At 36.8% G+C, this 22,993-nt stretch overlaps 1 protein-coding gene across 2 annotated transcripts in view; it reads right to left on the minus strand.

The window, feature by feature from the left end:
- dnah7.L (dynein, axonemal, heavy chain 7 L homeolog) overlaps positions 1-22,993 on the minus strand; it is a 77,977-nt gene that overhangs the window by 40,710 nt on the left and 14,274 nt on the right. For both annotated transcript variants that reach the window (XM_041577203.1, XM_041577204.1), the window contains exons 12-27: positions 20,989-21,261; positions 19,672-19,799; positions 18,581-18,659; positions 17,776-18,000; positions 15,709-15,855; positions 13,200-13,885; positions 12,021-12,207; positions 10,132-10,325; positions 9,514-9,712; positions 8,171-8,311; positions 7,279-7,491; positions 6,725-6,834; positions 5,533-5,701; positions 2,540-2,642; positions 2,131-2,258; positions 1,416-1,628 (exon numbers count right to left, since the gene is read on the minus strand). In XM_041577203.1, the coding sequence (XP_041433137.1) occupies positions 1,416-1,628; positions 2,131-2,258; positions 2,540-2,642; positions 5,533-5,701; positions 6,725-6,834; positions 7,279-7,491; positions 8,171-8,311; positions 9,514-9,712; positions 10,132-10,325; positions 12,021-12,207; positions 13,200-13,885; positions 15,709-15,855; positions 17,776-18,000; positions 18,581-18,659; positions 19,672-19,799; positions 20,989-21,261 (3,195 nt within the window). The remainder of the gene's footprint in view (positions 1-1,415; positions 1,629-2,130; positions 2,259-2,539; positions 2,643-5,532; positions 5,702-6,724; positions 6,835-7,278; positions 7,492-8,170; positions 8,312-9,513; positions 9,713-10,131; positions 10,326-12,020; positions 12,208-13,199; positions 13,886-15,708; positions 15,856-17,775; positions 18,001-18,580; positions 18,660-19,671; positions 19,800-20,988; positions 21,262-22,993) is intronic.

The raw sequence follows: 22,993 nt of genomic DNA on the forward strand, positions 1-22,993 counted from the left end.
GTGGAAAATGAAAAATGTTGTATAATTAGTTAGCCAAAAATGTAATGTATAAAGACTAGAGTGATTGGATATCTAACATAATAGCCAGAGCACTACTTTCTGCTTTTCAGCTCTCTTGAGTTAGTCAGCGACTTGAAGGGGGGCCACATGGGACATAATTGTTCATCCATGGATTCTGCAGCAACCGGAGTCTAAAATCGCCGGCTTCTTCTGCAGCAGCTGGGACTGCCAGCCCCAGGCACACTCAGATGGGCACATCGACGGGGAACAAGTGGTTCGTCCATGCGCTTGTGCACTGTAGTCCTGGGGATATTCTTCAGCAGATCGGTGCGCCTGCCGCCTACTATTACTACCATTCTGCAGACAGCACTTGCCGCTGGAGAGGCAGAGGCTGCCCTCCTCCTCTTCTTCTTCCTCGTCGGAGGAGGAAAGGCTGGAGTCAAAGTCCGACTGCTGGGAATAGGGGAAGCGCTGCAGAGCAGACCACTGCCTCCTCTTCACATACTGTCACTAGAATAGCCAGGGAGGAGAAGTTGAACGCCGCTGCATGGATGGTCGCCCTTTCGCCGTTTTAGAAGAGGACAGGAAGTGGAGTTTTGGTAAGTTATCTCTTAATAAAGGCTTTGCAATTTAAAAGTTTTATTTGCCTTGGTGTTTATTTTTCGTTCTATACTAACGAATTTTGGGGAAAAAAAAATTTAGTGTTACTGGTCCTTTAAAGCTGGTGGTAATTCTATGTTTCCTATACAGACTGCATCAATAGGAGCAGCTGACTTGGGTCCATTGAATAACACACAAACGTCATTTTAACACCAACCTCCTAATAAGACTCTGATAAATTCTCGACATAACTGAATCCAATTCAAGCACACAGTTGAAATTGCGTTCGTTTGCCAAATCTGAGGTGAATGCCATGCAGGGCTTGGCTGCAATGATGCTGGAATTGTGGGAAATATGTTGTGGCTTGTGGCTATAAATGAGACCCAGTGAGTCTAAAGTGTGACTAAAACAGTTTATTGCTAACACTGACACAATATTTAAACTGTTTTAGTCACACTTCAGATTCACTAGAGCTGCAAGTGCAAGTGTAGTGTTCAAAGTGCACTATGTTTGTGTATACCTTGCTAAGAAAATAAAATAAAATTAAATAAAGCACTGTTTTTAAATAGTACATTATAGTACACATGTCTCACTAGTACATATAGCGACTAGTCTCCTCATTAGTTATTGCCCTTAAAGTGATCCGACTATCGTACAATACTTAAACAAACGTACTTAAAAACAGCTTCTTGAGTCATTGCCTTGCCCAAGCCAGCACCATTACTGTAATTGAAGCACTGATCAGCACTGTATTTGTAATAAGGAACCATTCTAATATATGTAACGATTTAATATAAGAAGTGATAAATATTTACCTTAAGGTTTCCTGCAGCTGTCAAGACAGATTTCACTGCTCTCATTCCATAATCATAATGATGTTGGGAAGACAACTGTTCTGAGCAAAGACGATAAGTTGCTACAATTTTTACTGACAAGGGTCGGGCTCTAACAAAGCCACAGGAATACAACACTATTTCTGCTATCATTGCGTAGTCAGGTACCATCATAGCAACTGTCCTAAAGAGAGCCTATAAGATGAAATGAAAAAAGTTTAATTTATTGTATTAATGCCTAAAATCGGAAGAGAGCAACAAAGGCTTTATTCTTTTATCTCACTAGAAATCCTTGCATAAACATTTTTGTGAAATATCGGAACATAATTGTCCCTGATTCATGAATCTAAAATATTGAATAATAATAAAAAAAAGAGGACAATGAAAGCTGGAGTCATTGGGGGGGAGCTTCAAAGTTTGAACATTGCAGGGGAAGACCACCACTTTATCAATCACAGAGAGGACAAAAGTGTGTGTTTTTAGTGTGTTGGAGGGGGTGAGGGGGGGGGGTAATGTATGTAACTTAAACATACTTATTCCTGCAAACCTACTTATTCCTGCATTCCTAATTTGTATTGGTAAAATGGCAGGTTATTTGCAAATTATGGAAACTGACATTAACTTTCAAATTCCCATTGATTCAAAAATAAATGCATACAAATGTTAACAGTAGCAGTCAAATGGAGGATGGCAATACCTTTAGATTGTCAGGTAGCTCAGAGCGTCCTGCATAGCCAGGATTCATTGTTATAAAGACAGCGCATGTAGGATTTAATTTCAATTCTGTGCCCTCAAATACTAACAAATTAGATCCTGTGCTGATACCTGCAAGGAAGAAATATGAAAGAGAACCCCTGAATCATGACAGCACAAGTATGAATACAGTTCTTATTTCTGGTAGAATATAGGGAACACATTCCCTTTTGGCAAGTTTGTGAAATCACATGACATCCCTTCTAGGAAAGAAACAGCATTAATCTAATTAAACTAATCTTATAATAGCCTATTCTGTCTGATTTAATAACTGAAAAAACTGAACCATGCTATGGTTGCTTTATTATGTTAGGATTCTGGTACAAACAAATAAAACATGCAAACTTAGATACCTCGCTGTATGGTGAGAATCTGTTGAGCAACTACGGAGAGTACTTCTAAATCAATTCTGTTGAACTCATCAAAACAAGCCCAGGCTCCACATGAAAGCAAGCCCTAGAACAGAGAACAAAGGTTTTGTTAAAGGAATACAGCAGTGCTGTAGTCTGAAATGTCGATAGATATATTGAATATACAGCAGTGATAAAATTGCAAAGATTTCCAAACCAGGCCATTTAAATACATTCTGGTAACCAAATATGATCTTTAGCTTTTACATTAATGAGGTACACAGGGTTTTTAAAAACCTAATTTTTATTGTTACCTGTCTTTATATGACACTGAAACTGTGACATATGTCAAGACTTATTTTATTATTTCATTTGTATAGTTATCAAACTTACTCTCTTGAATATGCTGTAAGAATACTCCATTATATTACAGAAATAAATATAATATTAATGTTTTAATAAGTGGCAACAAATCTAAAAAGACTACTCAAATCTAAGGCAGTAGGTCTAAGCCAACTCCTTCAATATTCATACCCTATATTAACATTCCCATATCTATGCTTGTATCATGTCAGCCTTCTTTCCTTTAAAAAGCCCTTTTTTTAAATTATTCCTTGTGTGTCTATATATGTATGCATGCAGCATGTTGTGTCACAATTTAAGAGATTTGATGGAAATACTGTTATGGATGTTAAAGGAGTTGTTCACCTTTGTAACAAAATGACAAATCTAACAGTTCACATGAATAGAACAAACTTTTCCATAGAAATAGTTAACAGAAAAACTACAGTTCAAGAGATATTCACCTCAGAAGTGTCCCTGTACTAATCCTTCAGTTCCACACAGACCCTGTGCTCGGAGGGGGTCACTGACCCCCAAAAACACTACAGTGTTCACTTCCTCTTCCTTATATGACATCACACATTGTACTGGCAGCTAACTTAACTCCTATTGGCTATGTCTGCTGTCAGAATTCAGGTACTGAAGAGAAAATGTTACAAGTTTGTGAGAGGGAGGGGGAGTGTGGGCTGTGGGCTGCAGAGACTTCAACTGTGCAGATGGGGGATTGAGGTGCTCGGGACCTGGAGTTTTCTGGATAATGGATCTTTCCATAATTTGGATCTTCATACCTTAAGTCTACTAGAAAATCATGTAAACATTAAATAAACCCAATAGGCTGGTTTTGCTTCCAGTAAGGATTAATTATATCTTAGTTGGGATCAAGTACAAGGTACAGGTATGGCATCTGTTATACAGAATGCTTGCGACCTGGGGTCTTCCGGATAGCAGACCTTTCTGTAATTTGGATCTTAGTACTAGAAAATGGTGTAAACACTAAATAAAGCCAATAGGCTGGTTTTGCTTCCAATAAGGATTAATTATATCTTAGTTGGGATCAAGTACAAGCTACTGTTTTATTATTACAGAGAAAAAGGAAATTATTTTTAAAAATTTGAATTATTGGATTATAATGGCTGCTATGGGAGATGACACTTGTCCTTTCCAGAAATATATTATTTTTTTGGGGGGGGGTCCATGTATTATTTTGTGTATTTACCTCATAAAAAAGGTAAAATATTTTTCGGGTATAGATCCCTATATCATGAAAAATATAACTTTTTCATTGTTTGGTATTTAGAGCTCTAAATCTTGTTCCAGAAGTGGAACACTTAAACACTTAAAAAAGGTATCGTTTTCCTATGTAAATTACCGCCCCCCCCCGGGAGAGCGCACAAAATGTTCAAAAAAGCTTCCTGCCCTCATCAATGCTCTGCCTGTCACTTAGGGCTGCCACCTCACCCTTTTAAAACCAAACACATATGAAATCCACAGCCTGCATGGCTAATTAGCAATTCATTTAGATGCATGATACATGGCTGCACAGAAATCAGTTCAGTCTGCAGCATCTAAATGAGTTGATAATTAGCCATGCAGGCTGTGGATTTCATATGTGTTTGGTTTTAAAAGGGTGAGGTGCAGCCCTACTGTCCCTGCTAGATGTGTAAGTTACATACGTTTCTAAGCAAGTCAGTGCTGGTTTTGTTGCAATTTTGTAAATAACTGACATTATGCTTAATGCCAAAGGTTGCCAAACAATGTTGCTCCTTCCTTTTCTGCAGTATTTGTCTGCATGGCTGTGTGATTGTTTGTTGCAAGGCAGGTTTGTTTATATGCTGCGTCTGTTAACCTCTGCCATTACAATTGAGTAATCAACCAATGATCATTCAAATTATGTGACTGGTTACAATTCACAAGCACCCAATGAATTACTAGGAGGAGGGCAGTATCAACATCCAATAGGAAACAAGTAAGGGCAAAGCCTGGGCATGATGATGTCATCATATAGGAAGTTCTTGGTGTGTCAGGTTCAAAATAGGCCACTCCCATCACTTCAGAAAACTGGTCAGAGAGACAGGAGAAGGACTGAGTTAATAGGTATAAAAATTAGCTTTTACAATGGCATTTTTACTTTTTGTTATGCAAAATGGTTTTTATAACACATTGAGAGCATTGTTAGTGGTTTTATAAGATTTGTACATTGAAGGTGAACAACCCCTTTAAGGAAAAGCTGGGAAAATTGAAGAGAACTTTCTAAGAGAATCAGGTCTGGGATTGGGATTCCAAATAGACCCTGGTATTTCAAGTACACAGAGGCCCAAACAGCCCCCACCAACCCACTAAATAGTGAGTGTCTATGGCATCTTACAGCAGTCCCTCTGGCATTTGCCAGAAGCCACAGATTGCCAGTCCAGGCCTGAAGGAAATTACACTTAAGAATAATAACAATAAATGCACTAAACTGAAATAAAAGTGCAAACATTGTAGAATGTAAAGTGCCTTCAATCTTACACTAGAATAAAGGGTCCTTTTGAGGTCCTGTAGGTTAATTGACCAGATTTGTGTAAAGTCTGTTAATTAAAACACCCAGGACAACCCGACACAATTCGTTAAGGCTGATATGATCATTCCTTCTCAAATACATTTGTTTCTGTTACCTTGAAAAATTTCCCTAAGGCAATATAATCCAAACCATCAGAACAGTTGAAAACAACACACTGCTTTGCCACTGCTTTTGCAAGGTCCTTGGTAGTTTCTGTCTTTCCAGTACCAGCAGGACCTTCTGGAGCTCCACCAAGATGAAGATTAAGTGCACCAAATAATGTCCTATGGAATGAAGACAATACTTTATTTTTTAACAAAACATGTTATAACTATATTATTATAAAACGACTGAAGCACTTCCCAGATATTACAAGTATCTGAATTTTGCATAAATAATCAAGTTTTAACAATGCAGCAAAACTGTTGGGATGACACTGCCAAAGATATACTGTCAAATTTCGATTACTTCAAGGAACGTGTCAATATTACGAATAATGCAGCATTGTGCCACTGATTTTAATAAAAAAGATTCCCTGAGCCTCCCCCTGCTCAGTCACACCCCAGGCAGAAGTGTGATGACTGTGTGAAGAGACAGCAGTTTTCTGCATTCATCTGTGTACTGCGGTGGTACAATTTTCCATAGCCTGGAGTATAAATGTAAACTGTATTTTAGTCTATGGAAAAACTGAATCACCACCAGCCCAGCACAACTGACCGCTGTCTTTCCATGTTCAGGCAACATTAATCCGGGAATCAAGATGGCGGAAATGCAGTTGGGCTAGGGGTGGTGGCTTAAGGCAGTTTTTTTTAACCATAATAAATGCTGAATGCTGCATTTTTAGTAATGCTGACACATTCCTTACAGTAAACGGAACATGTCAATATCACTTGCAGAAGAAAGGCAAGGAAATGAATCAATGGCAATGTTGTGCTAAATATTGTTTTAATAGCACTGTATATACATTCTGAAAGCAGCAGGGGTGATGATAGTTACACATGCAATTAGAAGAAACCACACAACAAATTTCTGACCACAGCATTACATTTTAAAAAGCCAGTACAGATACAAACCATAATGCCTTGGTACCAACTCTTTGTGGCACTAAAACAGTACTTGAGAATGTATAGCATTTCTGCCTCCCTTTTAATTCAAGTTACAGAATGATTTGTTTTGATTTGATTTATTTCTTTGGGTAACTGTACTTGTAAATCAGCCTGTATCCTTTGCATTAATTTGTTTTACATGTATTTTATTTTAAATGATAAGATTACAAACACAAATGTGTATTATATATTATACATTACCTGTAGCATCTATCTGTTAAAGGAGTAATAACCAGTCTGGGAGTGTTGCCAAGGTATTCATAACCATATTGCAAGCCTGCATTAATCATCTTTGTTTGAAGATGACCTTCCTGAAAAATAAATTCAACAATTTAACAGAATTGTATAACTGCATATCTTACATTCAATGTGCCAAAATTCATTATGAAATAATCTCAATATCAGCCATAAAAATATTTACAGCACAGTTTTCATTTAGAAAAATGCACAATTTTGGAGAAAACAAGATGATTAGTGGCAACTTTATAACTTCAGCAAATTTAAACTTTGCACCAGATTAATAAATTACTCCCCAGGGGTTACTCTAGCCAAAAGTAAAGAAAAGTATTGAATATTATTATAAATTTACTGTTCAACATGTATTTTGGAAGAAGGTGAATGTGAACAGTAATAACTACCTTTTTATCAGGACCATCCTTAAACTAATGCCCCCCCCACATTACATGCTTAAGCACTCTTCCATGGTCCAACAAGTCATCATAAATTAACATACCATAAAAATATGTACTACTTACCTCCCAGTAATATCTAAGCTGACTCAACCATTCAAAATCATTTTCATCATTAACTTGTTTTTTAACCAGAGATGCAAGGACATCCCTTGCATGAACATCAAGAACTACAAGTGCTCCAAGTGTCACTCGATTCTGTTTAGATAATGTACCACGCACCAGAGCAACAATATCATCAATCTGTTTATTGTTTTTTTCCAAGTATTCCTCGAGTGCCTGGATTTAAAAACATACATAAACTTTAGTAAATACTAATGTCAGCATCCATTAATAAACACCCACCCAGTATTGTTATCTTTCTGGATTTCACAGCCTGGATTTACATTTACATGTTAACAAACACTTATATTGCACAAGCCTAAGCACTACTCCCATCCTGCAATGTTTTGACTTATCAGATGTCATTTTTTAAAACAGAAATGTAATTTTGCCATGGTGTGATCTTGTTTTGATTTCTCAATGGCTATAGGTTTTTTTGAAGATAAGCACATAAGGGTGCAGTGATCCAAGAATGCTGCAATTGTGACTAACCATAGTCAGTCAATCCATCTCTTAGCTGCTCAATTTTGCTTTTATTAGTGTCCTGTAACAGTTTGTCATGGAGCTATAGGCCTGACATCACACCTTTAACTTTCTGCAACTGTGCATGATGAAAACGTTTCATTTTTATTGCAAGGCAGTTAATAATGGACAGTAACACCAAATTCCAAATAGCTACTAAATAAAAGAATATAAAATGAAGACATCTGTGATGAAGTGATCTGCTTGATAAATGCAATTTTTTGCAGTAGAGTCTACGTTTTATAAGCATCATTTTCAGAAGTGTCTCTATATCAGCAATTGTAAAATGCACATATTCGTATATTAAAATTAAAATCTAAAAACATTGCCATACCTGTTGACCTTTTTGGATAGATGTTTGAACTTCTTTTGTCCAAAAGCACTGAGAGACACACAGGACAGTCTGCCCTGGCCATTCTTTTACCCAGTCTATTCGAGGCGTTTTAGGGTAGGCTTCAATTGCTTCACCTATAACCTTTAGTAAGTAAAGATGCCTAATTAATATTGCTGGTATTTTGCTTGGGCTATTCAGATTTATTTATTCAAGAAATTATATAATCACAAACACATCTTTTTGCGATTTTTGTATTTAAAAATATGTAGCCATGCACCGAATCCACTATTTAGGATTCAGCCGAATCCAGAACCTTTGTGACAAATTCACTTGAATACCAAACCAAATCCAGCATATGTAGATTGGTGGGAAAGAGAATTAGGTGCACAGAGAAACTTTTCCCTGTTTGTCAAAAGTCATGTGATTTTTTTGGATTCGGTTCGGCCAGGCACTTGGAATCTTGGCTGAATCCGAAACCGAATCCTGGATTCGATGCATTCCTAAAGATTTGTGTGTGAACATTATCTGAAAGCAGAGCTATCTTCCACTGCCCATATGAACCTATGGCAGCTAGATCCTCTTGTGACATAGTAACTACACAAAACTTAAACAGTTACAGGGCAACGCTTTTGAAACAAAAAATAACAAAAGTGGTGCTTTGAGAAGGAATAAAAATGTTCTGAAAGTTTGCTATTATCTTAGTTAGCACTTTTGTTCCTTTTTGTTTTCAAAAGGGTTGCCCTGCAATATTTTGAGTGGCTAACACGATACGACAACTTTACCTGCAATTACAAAACCTAAAACCCATGATCGTTATGGATTAAGCAGCACCCTCTGAGACAGAACTCCTGAGCCTTTCTTAATTAGACCTATCTTAAACCAACCCTTTCTCTTCAAACATTACTACCTAGTCTACATTACTGTATCAGTTCATATACAGTAAGAATACAAGGTTCTCTCTGACCGCTTTCCGATTTTTTCCCCCTTCCCCCTAAAAACATTTATTTTCTTATTTTTGTGTTACATGTTGTTACCAATAACATATGCCCTTCACAAGGTGAATTAAACCTCACTCTACAGGTTAATCCCCAATTTAACTGGATATACCTTGAATTACATCCTTCTGCATATAGAGGAGCTCTGTCGTAGCCTCATTTTATAATATGTGTTGGTATAATTAACATAATGGCAGTCCTTAACAGGATAGAGCACAGAAATGCTAGGTTTTGGACATATTAGCATGTTTTAGCATGTTAGACTAGTCATGTAAATTACATATCCCAAAAATGGATCTTTCTGAAATTGCATAAAAAAGTATCTATTTTTACTAGGTAGAAACTTACCTTGTGAATGGACTGAATCATTGCTGTTTCAACTTCAACTAACCATTTCTCCACTTGGCCTCTGGCTTTGGATGTTGAAATCGTATTTACTAGTTTTACAACCTCCCCTTCACTACTTTTTATGTGTGTGATGTCTAAGACATCTGTAAATTCCACATTAGCTATTCCCTCAAAGCATTTTTTCAAGTGTGGCTGCACTCTGCAACAAGAAAAAACATATTTAATGGCTAGTGAAATGGAACTGGGGATACACAGAGTAAGCCTAATGCCTGATGTTTTTGAAAGCATGATATACTTCAGAACATCTGGTTAGTACTTTCCTTAATCATTTCTGCAATAGGAACAATCCCATGCATTTGGTTAAAAGTTTTAAAGAATACAATAACATGAAAAATCTGATGTGCTTTTATTTTTTACAAAAATGCAATAACATGAAAAATCATTCAGCAAGACATTTTGTTGGATACTAAAAAGCAACGGATTGCAAGTAACTGCCAACAATGAGTGCAACATATGACTGTATACCACTGCATACAGGCAATGCGACATGATACATGGTAATCTACAGCTACTAAATGACTCATGCCCTAGACCTAAATATTTCTTTTTAGCGTTTACCTCGTAGGATCCTTTGTCTCAGAAAGAATTTCAAGAAGTTCATCATTTGACAAAAAAAAGAACCGAGGAAAAAACAATCGTTTTTTCTCTAAGTATTCATTAAGTCCCTTCAGAATCAGTTCCAGAAACTCATTTGACTTTTTGAACTTTTCCAGCATTTTTTCTATGGTAACCACAGTCAGAACATGTTTGTCCTAAAATTAAAAAAAATATGCTAATTATTTATTTAATAGACTGACAGATAGGCATAAAGTAGTCACAGTGAAAGATCAAACTTGCAAGTGAGAAGAAGAATGGAGCACTAGAGAGAGAAAGAGCAACATAGCGAAGCCAGAGCAATTGGCTCTAGCACAGGAAAGAAATGCACCAGAGCAGAGTGTGGTAGAAAACAATGGAAGGGAGCTGTTCAAGTAAGAACTTGCAGGAAATAAGTCCCTGGACTGGCTGATAAGTGAGTTGTGAAAATGACAACATTTAAATATAAGCAATGTGAACCAGTATTAGAAAAAAAACAGGCACATGCAAACATTGTGATCGAAGGCATAGTCTAAATAGGCCAAGTCACACCAAGCTAGTAACAGATAAAACTAGGTATTAAGGGGGAACAGACAGAGAGGATAAAGTGATGCAGTAGTACAATCCTAAAGACCCGACAACTGGAAGCTGGCACTCTATTTTTTCGGTGCTCATTCAAGAGTTTTTCAGGCTGCTCGAGCTCTGAAAATAAAACCAATTTCAGCAAAACAAAGGACATCTTGGAACTAGATATGCCATTTCTGCATCACTTAGAATTTTCAAAGATGGATATCAGTACTGCTTTAAACAGATAAGTCCAACTGAACTTTCAAGAGGGGAATGTGAGAGCCTGAAACATGCTCAAGGTAGGAAACATAAGATATTAAACAGCCACATGCTTAAAGGTGCCGTTCACCTTAAAATGAACTTTTATCATGAATAAGACAATTTGCAAATGGTTTTGATGTTTTAATATTTGCGGTTTTTCGTTTTTATTCAGCAGCTCTGCAGTTTGCAATTTCAGCAATCTGGTTGGTAGGGTCCAAATTAACCTAGAAACCATGTACTGATTTGAATAAGAAACTGGAATATGAGTATGAGTAGGAGAGGGCATAAATAGTAATAAAAAGTAGCAATAACAATACATTTGTAGCCTTACAGAACACTTGTTTTTAGATGGGGTCAGTGGCCCCCATTTAAAAGCTGGAAAGAGTCAGAAGAAGGTGTTAAATAATTCAAAAACTATAATAAAAAAAAGAGAGAAGGCCCATTGATAAATTGCATATAATCAGACATTCTATAACATACTTAGGGGCAGATGTATCAATGGTCGAATTTCGAGGGGTTAAATCCCTCGAAATTCGACTGGGGAATAGAATCGAATAGGCAATTCGGGGCGAATTTACGCGCTGGCGAATAGTCGAATTGGCGAATATTCGCCAGGCGAAAAGGCGCCCGATCGAATATTCGCTCGAAGGATTTTCGTTCGATCTAATGCCTTTTTATTCGATCAAAAACTTGGAAAACAAGTCTATGGGACTTTCTCATAGGCTTTTAAAGCAATTCGGTAGGTTTTAGGTGCCGACGTAGGCAGTCGAAGTATTTTTAAAAGAGACAGTACTTCGATTATCGAATGGCGAATAGTCGCAGCGTTTTTGCGCTCGATCTATTTGAATCATTCTACTCAGGCGAATTTACGCCAATACGATAGTCGAGGAGCACAAAAAAACACTCGAAATGCGAAGTTTTTTAATTCAAATCCTTCACTCGAGCTTGATGAATCGGCCCCTAAAAGTTTATTTAAAGGTGAGCCACCACTTTAAAGAATATTTATACCATACTGGCACACTGGTAGCAATGATGCATTTTCTTACCAACAGTACTTGCTTCATTAGATCTCTCCATGTTTTATCTACAGTGGAAAATCTCCTGCCTTCTTCTGGCATTTGAGCCATTATATCTGGAGAGCTAAATATTGGTTCCAAATACAACCAAGTTGCTTGGACCTTGAGCCATTCATCCAGGATTTCTTGTAGCAGAAGCAACTTACTTTCCCACTCTCTATAAAAAAAAAATACATATGTATCACAATTTTTAAGTTCATAGCGTACTAAAATGGTAAAATCTTTTTAATGCAAATCTGCTAAAAAGAGAGTACAAAATATTGAAATATTGACTTTATATTGAAACATGCCGTTAATCTTATTGAATTATATAGATGGTGTAATCTGTCATAAGGCACTCTTTTGCTATCTGCTATTTGCTATCTACCATATACAAGCTTTTCCAATCCTGCCTCTACAGAGCAATCCAAAATAAAGGCAGCTGTCAAATATCAACCAATTAACCTAAAGAGCTCTAACAATCTTTTACTATGTAACAAAATTATTTTCCATACTAAAATGAATCATTCCAGTGTGAAAATAATTGACAGAATTGATGATGCTTAATTGCAATTTCCATCAGGGATTAACAATTCAGATGGGTGTTGGTGTTTAGTGCAGCAGATGAGCAGCACTAAGTATTAACAACTGTTGAAAATGAATGAAAAATGTTTGAACTGCTGGGAATCCTTCTGTATACCCCAGTACAATTTAACTAATCCCATATATTGTATGTATTCCACTAAATGTCCTAACAAAATGATGTTAAAAATATTTGCACATGATCTGACCTTAGAAAACTTAAAAATTCTAAGAAATCTTCCAATATACATTTATTAAAAGTGTTCAGTACTGTTAGGGTCAGGGCACATGCTCAGATTCGGGGAGATTAGTCACCCACCGACAAATCTCCTCTTCTTTGGGGTGACTAATCTCCCAGAACTGCCTCCCGCCAGCTACAATGTAAATCGCCGGCGGGATGGCACTCAGAGCGCTTCGTTTTCCGCTTGAAGTTTCCTCACAAGGCAACGTTGGGTAATGGTAATGAATGTACAAATGAATGTATATTGCATATTGTATATTAGGTTTATATTATTTTTTGGGTTGACTTTCCTTTTAAGCATTGCACTGTTGCTTAGTAACAATAACAGATTTAAATAGATAATTTACCTTATTTCATTTTCAAAAGCCTTGATAAATGGTGATCCTCTCATTGTTTGTGTTTTGACAAGGTGGTCATCTAAAAGCATTTGTATATCATCCACAGAAGAAAGAATATATGTTCCAGTTTCTCTATAAGGAAGGAGGGTAAATTCAATTTTATCCCACTCAGAAATCATTTTCTCCATGGCTTTTTCAAGAGAGAATTCCTTGCTAGCTGCCTCACTGATGCCTTCGAATTTCTCCAAAAAAGGTTGAAGATTCATGTCAAGAAATTTTATCATATTAGTGTCTTCTTGAGGCTTAACTGAATATCCAACGACTGCTGACATAGCATCCCAGTGTCTGTCACGCAATCCAGGATTGCAAACTATCTGTATCAAAGGTAGGTATTCTTTGAATTCTTCAACTTTGGTTTTGATCTTAGTAGTCAAAGAAAGAGCACTTGGGGATTCATTAAATGTTTTTTCAAGTTTATAAAGCGATCTCCAATAGTTTCCTACATCCTGTTCTACAAGGTCGGGGTTTACAGAAGTATATGGTCCCTCCATCCAACTTTTATACTTTGCATTGAATTCTGATGTAATTTCATAAAGTCTCAAATATGGATTTAATGCATCTTGGATTTTCTTTCGCTGAGGATATTGGGAGGCTGCCCAACCAAAGGCTTCTTCTTCTGCATTAAGTTGATCAATCTAAAATAATATAATGTTTTGTTCATATAGCTTGTCAAAAGCAGGAGAAATAGATACAGGCATCAGTCAAAACCAGATAGACTAGATATATAATAAGTGTGTATTATAGGATATAGGTGTATTATAGGATAAAGGACCCCTCTTATTCTCAACCCTGGAAAAGGGATTGACCACAATTGCACAAATACCAAATGATCAAAGCCTCTTAGCTGTTGAAACACCACTTTGATAAAAATTACTGTTGAATAACTCTTATCAGCAAATCAAAAAATGTACACATCTAAAACTGAAAGTTCATAAAGGTTAACCCAGATGTCCCTCACCATGCACAGTAGGTTTATGTCTTAAGGTGGCCATACACGGGCAGATAAAGCTGCCGATATCGGTCGTTTGACTGATTTGACAGCTTATCTGACGGTGTATGGGGGCTTCTGACGGGTCATCCTGATTGATATCTGGCCACGATATCGATCGGGAAGGTTGGATTTTTACCCGACCGACCCGTCGGAGCCGCATCGTAATTCGATCGTTCGGCCATACGGCCGAACGCTCGAATTACCCCCGATATAGCCATGCAGTTTAGTGGCATATCGGGGAAAGATCCGCTCATTTGGCGATGTAGCCAAACGAGCGGATCTTTAAGTCTATGGCCACCTTTAGGGCTAGGGTACCACAAACTTCATAGCAACACACTCCTTTTTTATTAAACAATGATGTTAAAGAGACTTATTGGGGTTAGTATATCTTTTTGTATTAGGTCACATTTATGTAACTGCATTTGTTCATTTGGGTGAGATGAGCTGCCACCACTGATTAATGGAAAAAAAATCATTATTATACAAGATATTGAAAAGTCAAATTAAAAGGCTTAGGGGCAAATTTACTAACCTTCGAAGTTGCGCCAGCGTTGGCTTCGCCACACTTCGCCAGGGAACAGCTAATTCAATAAAATCCGATTTTGCGCTCAGGGAGGTGAAAAGGTAGGGAAGTTGTGCTACCGTTAATTCGTCAAGCAAAGCAAAGTTACGCTAGCGATGCCTAATTTGCATACGGCACCAGTTAAAGTACAATGGACGTATATGTAGCAGCAAATACATTACACTACACAAGCTTGGGAAAGCTTCTTAAAATTATTTTGCCCTACACATGAGCCCACTGTATAGTTTAGGTGCCATATGTTAGGAAATGTAGGGGGGAAGGAGGGTACCCCCAAAAAATTTACGATCTTTTTCAGCCTTGAAAAAGTAAAAGACGCCAGCGTTTTTTGGGACTTTTTTTGAAGCAAGCCCTATCTACTCTATTGCACTTTGCCTGGTCTGAGGTAGCGAAGGCAAGTCTGGCGCAAGAGGTAACATTCATTAAAATATGCAAGTTAGTGAATTAGCGTAGTTACGTCCCTTCGCCATAGCGCAAATTCGCCTGGCGTAAGGGTGCGAAGTAGCGCTAGAATAGGTCCACTTCGCTAGCGAATTTACGCTAGCACCCTTTAGTAAATCGGCGAAGTAACTAAATGATGTCACGCTGGCAAATTTTCGCTAGCGTTAGCCACTTCACCCTTTAGTAAATTTGCCCCTTAGACTTAGAGCCTTGAACATAACCAAACCACATACTGCCCTGACAAGATTACACATTGTGTTACTCTGCCATGACTTATCCTGACAGAAATTAGATAATTATAGTACAGTGTGCTTATCTGTGGCTGAAAGGCAAACATGTTTTTTCACAGAAGCTTTCCAAACGGAAAGTTAACAGGGCAAAATGCAATATGTGCTATACTAAATATGTTAAATGCACTAGAATTTACTGTACTATAAAAAGCAAACCTTATCAACAGCTTGGTCAAGTTTGGAATTCAGTGCTTGTGCCTTTTTTAAATATTTGGTCACTTCAAATATATCTCCATATGACTGAAATTCTTCTACTTGCTTAGCACAGTTTTCCAGTTCTTCAACAAACTTCTCACACCGTAGCTATTAAGGGAACACACAGTTTCCAAAAATATTATTAGTAAAGAAAATACAAATAACATACCATTAAATATACTATGTAACACCCGCAATGAAAATAACCTTTACTATTAAGATCCCATAAAAATAAGTTATTAATCATTTTCATTTCTCATTGCGTGCATAACTTTATATAAGAAATTATATAAGAAATGTAGGTAAATAGTTGTGATATTTTTTTATAATAGTTTTCCTTCAGGTTTTTATGTTTTGTATAACAAATCATTGCATACGTTGGTGTTTGTAAACATCAATAAAAAAGCTTTCAACATTAGTAACATACATGTCTTGTGTCTCATTGTTGGAGGGCAAAGGGGGGTGGGAGTAGTGGGGGTTTGGAAGGTTTGGGGAAGAGAGAGGTAGGGGGAAGTTAGTGTGGGCCTGATCTATGGATTTATGGTAAATGCAAATTCCCTTGCAATATCACTATTGTGATTTCCATATATATATATATATATATATATACGGAGTTTTGAGAAAAGAGGGTAGTTTTCTAGTTGGGTTATTTTCCCCTATTTACTTATAGGGTTCATATTTACTTAATTGTTCAATTGGAAAGGAGAGCACAGCTTATACCCATGGGTCCCAAACTTTTTAAAATTCTGTTTGTCTATCATTTCGGATGCTAGTCAGCTTTTCATTAACTAGAATCTAGTTTAATTTTTTTTTTTTGAGCTGCTGTATAGGCAATAGTAGTGATTTCCAAGCATTGGCGATAGTGAGCTTGGCTGCAGTGAATATACAGTATGGGTAATAAGAATCCTCAGTTGTTATTTTTATGTTTGGGATTCTATTCCCTAGTAATGTCTGATCCCATGTTTATTCCTGTTACTGATACTGGTATGGGACCTGTTATCCAGAATGCTCAGGACCTGGGGTGTTCTGGATAACGGATCGTTCCGTAATTTAGATCTTCATACTATAAGTCTACTAGAAAATCATGTAAACATTAAATAAACACAACAGGCTGGTTCTGCCCCCAATAAGGATTAATTACTGTATAATACACAAAAGCCATGAATATCTTGAAATTATATCCTTATAAACGGTGAGTTCTGATGTCATCAGTTATAAACAGTGAGTTCTGATGTCATTTCTGTCACATGACTCACTGAACTTTGTGTATTATAATAAATAAAGTACCCCCAGTTGTAAAATATGAGGATATTAGAAGTTACCTCGGAGTTCCATGACCTGTATAAAAACACTCGGCCTTCGGCCTCGTGTTTTTATATGGTCATGAAACTCCTCGGTTACTTATAATATCCTTATATTTTACAAGAGGGGGTACTTTATTCACTATATATTTTAGTTTGGGTCAAGTACAAGCTACTGTTTTATTATTATAGAGCAAAAGGGAATCCTGGATAACCAGTTTCCGAATAACAGATCCCATACCTGTACAATCATTTCATATACTCTAGTCCAGAATCTTTGTCCCTTGGGACATTGCCACCATATATGGTATACTGTGCCTTCACTTCCACACCTTCTGAAGCAAAATTAATTATACTGAGTTTTTATTTTATGTAGTTTGGTTGGGACCAGATGCCATCGGAATAGAACATTACACCACACTTCTAGTAGAGAGGTGTTAATTGTACTGTGGGCTGTTAAATCCCATATTCTGAGCCATTCCTGCTCATCTAGTGACTTGCCTAAGTCCCCTTCGGATTTTCTGTCTATTTTGGGGATAGGTATTGATATGGGTTTAAAGTAAAATAAGATCTTGGGTAGGATCATTCTAACCTTGTGAATGCGGCCTATCCATGATATTTCATACATAGATAAAGAATGGAACCAAAGAAAAACAGTAGAACTCTTGTTGTTAGCAGATAAGTTATGTATTCCAAAAAAGAGAAAACTGCAAGATTTCTTACAAACCTTGAGTTCTTCTTGAAACTGTTCTGTTTTCTCTTTTACAATCCTTTTGTGTTCCTCAAAAATATCCTCCATGCGGTTGTGCCAATGAAAGGTACTGTTATTCAAACGAATATCTGAAGGTGAAAATATGGTGTAGTCTACTAAAAAGATTAGGCGATTCTTTGCGTCCACTAGTCTCTGTTCCAGCTCCAGCATTTGCTGCCCCTCAACCTTCGTGATGAATGCCTAGGTTTAGCAAAGTAAAATTTTGATAGACTTATGTTAGATTTACCTTTACTTACTGCTATGAGCTTTAAAGGGGCTGTTCACATTTACGAGAGTTATGAGATATTCAGCCACAGAAATAAGCAAACAATGATAATAATGGAAAATACATAACCCTTTAGGAACATGTGGTGCCTTCTGAAAAAAACTGACTTCCTGGGCATTGACACACTGCCACAAAAGTGATTTAGGCCTAGGATTTTGAACTAAAGCCAACTAAAACCATGTGCATTACATCAAGTTTGATATTAATCAATGATATAAAAAACTGACATGAAAATGGCGAACTATTGACATTTCTTTTATGTTTGAAATGTATATATATAAATAATTTCTGAAGTAGGGTAAATATAAAATGCACATATATGTATGTATAGTATTTCTGAAGTATGATATGTGGAAAACCAATCAGAAATAAGAAGTCAGAGGACACACTGAATAGGAAGGGGGTTGATTATGTGCTATGGGATCCGCATTGACATAGTTCAGCTTAGGCTTGTGTCATACCAGATATATTCTCCACTGCAAAAATAAAACATACTTTTAGATCCATGAGTTCATGGGTACTTGTAGGAGTGCTTAGAGCTTTTTCTGCTATTCTTTCAAATTCATCACACAGCCTGCAGAAACATAAAACAGAAACTGTAATTGATGCTCTGACCAGTAATACAGCATATTACATCTTATCTGGATATGGTACACTTCAATTACTACAGTAACATATTGCTAAATTGGTCGTATAAAGACATTCATGGACAATGTTACATCATTGCATTGCTTGCCATATATACAGATAACAGAATATTACCATATTTCCTGATATTTATAATTCTTCTATCTCTTTGTTGCTAGGTATAGTAATGTTTTGATACCTCCCTAACCTCTATCTATTTGTTTCTGTAAGTTATCCACCCACTACGAGGAAGAGACCTCTGTCCTCTTGTCTCAACACTTATCACTTCTTGAATCACAATCTTGCATATTTCTATTTATTTATATTCTGAATAAAAATATGGATACTTATTTATATATACATTTTACTATACAATAAGGGCCCTATTTAGGAAGCTTTGATTTTTTTGGTCGAGATTTTTAGGGGAGAAACTATACCCTGAAGCTGCTAAAAATCCAAATCCAAAAATAGTACAGCTAAAACCTGCCAAGGTCATGTAAGAGTCAATGGCAGATGTCCCTTTTACAATCTGAAGATGTTTCTTGACATTGTGATCTGCTCTGGTTTTTGTACGATAATCGTGGTCGTGATCTTCAAGCAACAACTCGGAAAAGTCATGCAATTTGAGCGTCAATTTTAGAAAGGTTGTACGATTCGAATTGTCGTGTAATTTTCTCGAGACTTTTCCAAGTTTTAGTAAATACCCCCTAACATTACCCTTTAGTTTTAATGCCCTGGGGATTTATATTTGTCACAAGATGAGACCTAAGGGCTTTGGTGTGTGGTACATTTCCAAACAGGGCACATTAACCACACCTTATTTTTATAAAATGTTATTAATTGTCCATGGGTACAGCAACAAAAGAAAATGTAGAAAGCCTTATATGCAGATATGCATCAAACACATGGAAACAAGCAGCCATTCCTTGAACCATTATATAATGCTAGGGAAATCTTACATTTTATTGACCTCCTGATGAACACTGAACATTTTAGTGACCAGTTTTCCTGATATAGCCTCAGAACGTTTTGCCAGAGCCCTGATGAGTTCATCACAGTGGAGTTCAAACATTCCTAACCTAATAAACTGAAAAACATGGTAACGTTACAGAGCTGACAATAACAAAAGACTTGCCCATGCTTTTATACAGGACAGTGCCACAAAACAGGATGAGTACTACAACATGCAAATTAGTGATCTCAGAAAAATATAATTAAAAGCATTAGGAATTTAGGACTTATTTAGGAATTTAGGAAATATAGGTGATTTTAAGCTCTCTTTAGCACAAATATGGTTCACTATTTGTGTGTAACTGGATGTATACACCCTTCTAATATACAGTGTATGGAATATGTTGGAGCTTTATAAATATATTTTATATAAATACATATGTGTATATAAACAAGTGTATGTCTAATAAACAATAAAGTGATTACTCATTTAATGAGATTCCCATCTATACTGAACAGCAGAGCAGTCATTTAGAGGTGCATGAAGAGACACTTGCACAGTGCACCATACATTGCAGAACCCTGAAGGGTAAAAGTTAAAGGCAAGAAAACTTTAGAATTGACAATATTTACTTCCAAAATAGTTTTGCGGAGAGGACTAACAGCAACTACAGAAATGGGGACAGAGGAAACTACATACTAACAGCAGGCAAAATGCTAAGTACAAAATTTGGGGAAGTTTGCTGTGGTTTTTACTCATTATACAGTTTTTTGCACAGAATTTTTTTAATTTTGCACAGAAAGGGGCAGATTTATCAAGGGTCAAAGTGAATTCGAGGGAATTTTCGAAGTAAAAAAATTCGAAATTCAAAGTAATTTTTTGGATACTTCGACCATCGAATAGGATACTACGACTTCGAATTCGATTTGAAGTAAAATAGTTCGAATATTCGACCATTCAATAATCAAAGTACTGTCTCTTTAAAAAAAACTTCAATACGTCGCCAAATTAAACCTGCCGAAGTGCTATGTTAGCCTATGAGGACCTCCTAGAGCAGTTTTTTTGAAGTCGAAGAAAAATCGTTCGATCGATAGCTGAAATCCTTCGAATCGTTCCATCAAAGTAATTCAATTCGATGGTCGAATTTCGAAGTATTTTCAACTCAGAAATTCGACCCTTGATAAATCTGCCCCAAAATGTTTTTTTTGCCCACTGCTAGACAAAACAGTTCCCCAAATATAGGTGCAGATTTTTACCCTTCATAAATCATGCACACATTTCATTATACCATACAGACAGCACACAACTAAAATAAAGCCATTACCTTCCTGGAAGTGTACTGTATTTCACTTGTGAGTGCTTTATATTTGAGAACCTCTCTCATGATCTCTTCAAATGTATGCTCCTCTGACAAGAAATGATCAACATCGAGGTCTGCTTGCTTGCTTATGAGAAAGTTGTATTTATCATACAGTTTCAAATGCTCCATTGGCAAGAAACTCTCCTTAGCTACAAATTCTTTCACTGCCCACTTGTGTTTCTCTAAGATGTCTTCTAGAATAATTGGCTTTAATGTGGATTTGGAATGTTGACCTTGCTTGAATAAAAATATATGATTCAGTTAGACTTTGTTGATAAATGAGTATTAAGAATATTATGATATATGTTTTTCAAACAAGTAAAATCTAAGAATGTAATACCCTGTACTTAAATCTTGTCTATTTACAAAATATAGATAGATATGAAAAATGTATATTGAAAGAAAACTAAATATTAACTCCTACAGAGCTAACAAAACACAAAGTTCTATGACTGGGTTATTAATTAGTTTTTAACATCAATTGTTACTCTACGTTGGTGCCTCTTGAGAACAGTCAGTTAAGAAATGTTGGCCTGGAACATGGTATTTGTACCTGGATAGAGAACTGGCTAAAAGATAGACTACAAACAGTGGTGGTAAATGGAACATTTTCTAATTGGACCAGTGTTGTTAGTGGAGTACCGCAGGGCTCTGTACTAGGTCCCTTGCTTTTTAACTTGTTTATTAATGACCTGGAGGTGGGCATTGAAAGTACTGTTTCTATTTTTGCAGATGATACTAAATTGTGCAGAACTATAGGTTCCATGCAGGATGCTGCCACTTTGCAGAGTGATTTGTCTAAACTGGAAAACTGGGCAGCAAACTGGAAAATGAGGTTCAATATTGATAAATGCAAGGTTATGCACTTTGGCAAAAATAATATAAATGCAAGTTATACACTAAATGGCAGTGTGTTGGGAGTTTCCTTAAATGAGAAGGATCTAGGGGTCTTTGTAGATAACACGTTGTCTAATTCTGGGTAGTGTCATTCTGTGGCTACTAAAGCAAATAAAGTTCTGTCTTGCATAAAAAAGGGCATTAACTCAAGGGATGAAAACATAATTATGCCTCTTTATAGGTCCCTGGTAAGGCCTCATCTGGAGTATGCAGTGCAGTTTTGGACTCCAGTCCTTAAGAAGGATATAAATGAGCTGGAGAGAGTGCAGAGACGTGCAACTAAATTGGTTAGAGGGACGGAAGACTTAAATTATGAGGGTAAACTGTCAAGGTTGGGGTTGTTTTCTCTGGAAAAAAGGCGCTTGCGAGGGGACATGATTACACTTTACAAGTACATTAGAGGACATTATAGACAAATAGCAGGGGACCTTTTTACCCATAAAGTGGATCACCGTACCAGAGGCCACCCCTTTAGACTAGAAGAAAAGAACTTCAATTTGAAGCAACGTAGGGGGTTCTTCACAGTCAGGACAGTGAGCTTGTGGAATGCACTGCCGGGTGATGTTGTGATGGCTGATTCAGTTAATGCCTGATGGTTGATTTTTTGGACAGACATAATATCAAAGGCTATTGTGATACTAAGCTCTATAGTTAGTATAGGTATGGGTATATAGAATTTAATTAAAAGTAGGGAGGGGTGTGTGTATGGATGCTGGGTTTTCATTTGGAGGGGTTGAAGTTGATGGACTTTGTCTTTTTTTCAACCCAATTTAACTATGTAACTATGTAACTATGTCAGGTGTAACTGCTGTTGCACTTACATCTGGTCAGCTATGACCCCCACTGTAATGTATTGGCTTACATGAGCTGATCCTAAATTGCATAAGCTTGTTACAGGTAGGGTCACAACCTGATCTTTATTTTACCGGTCAAAAAAGATGCTTAATGGTGAAGTTATTATAGGGAAGAAATATAAAAATATAAGAAGTATTTTGTCCAGAAAATGTGGCAAGTCTAGTTGCAGGCTTTTTTTTAAGCACTCGGCTTTTTTTTAAGCACTCCAGTGTCACTG

Source organism: Xenopus laevis, chromosome 9_10L, assembly GCF_017654675.1.
Source record: "Xenopus laevis strain J_2021 chromosome 9_10L, Xenopus_laevis_v10.1, whole genome shotgun sequence".
Lineage (NCBI taxonomy): Eukaryota > Metazoa > Chordata > Amphibia > Anura > Pipidae > Xenopus > Xenopus laevis.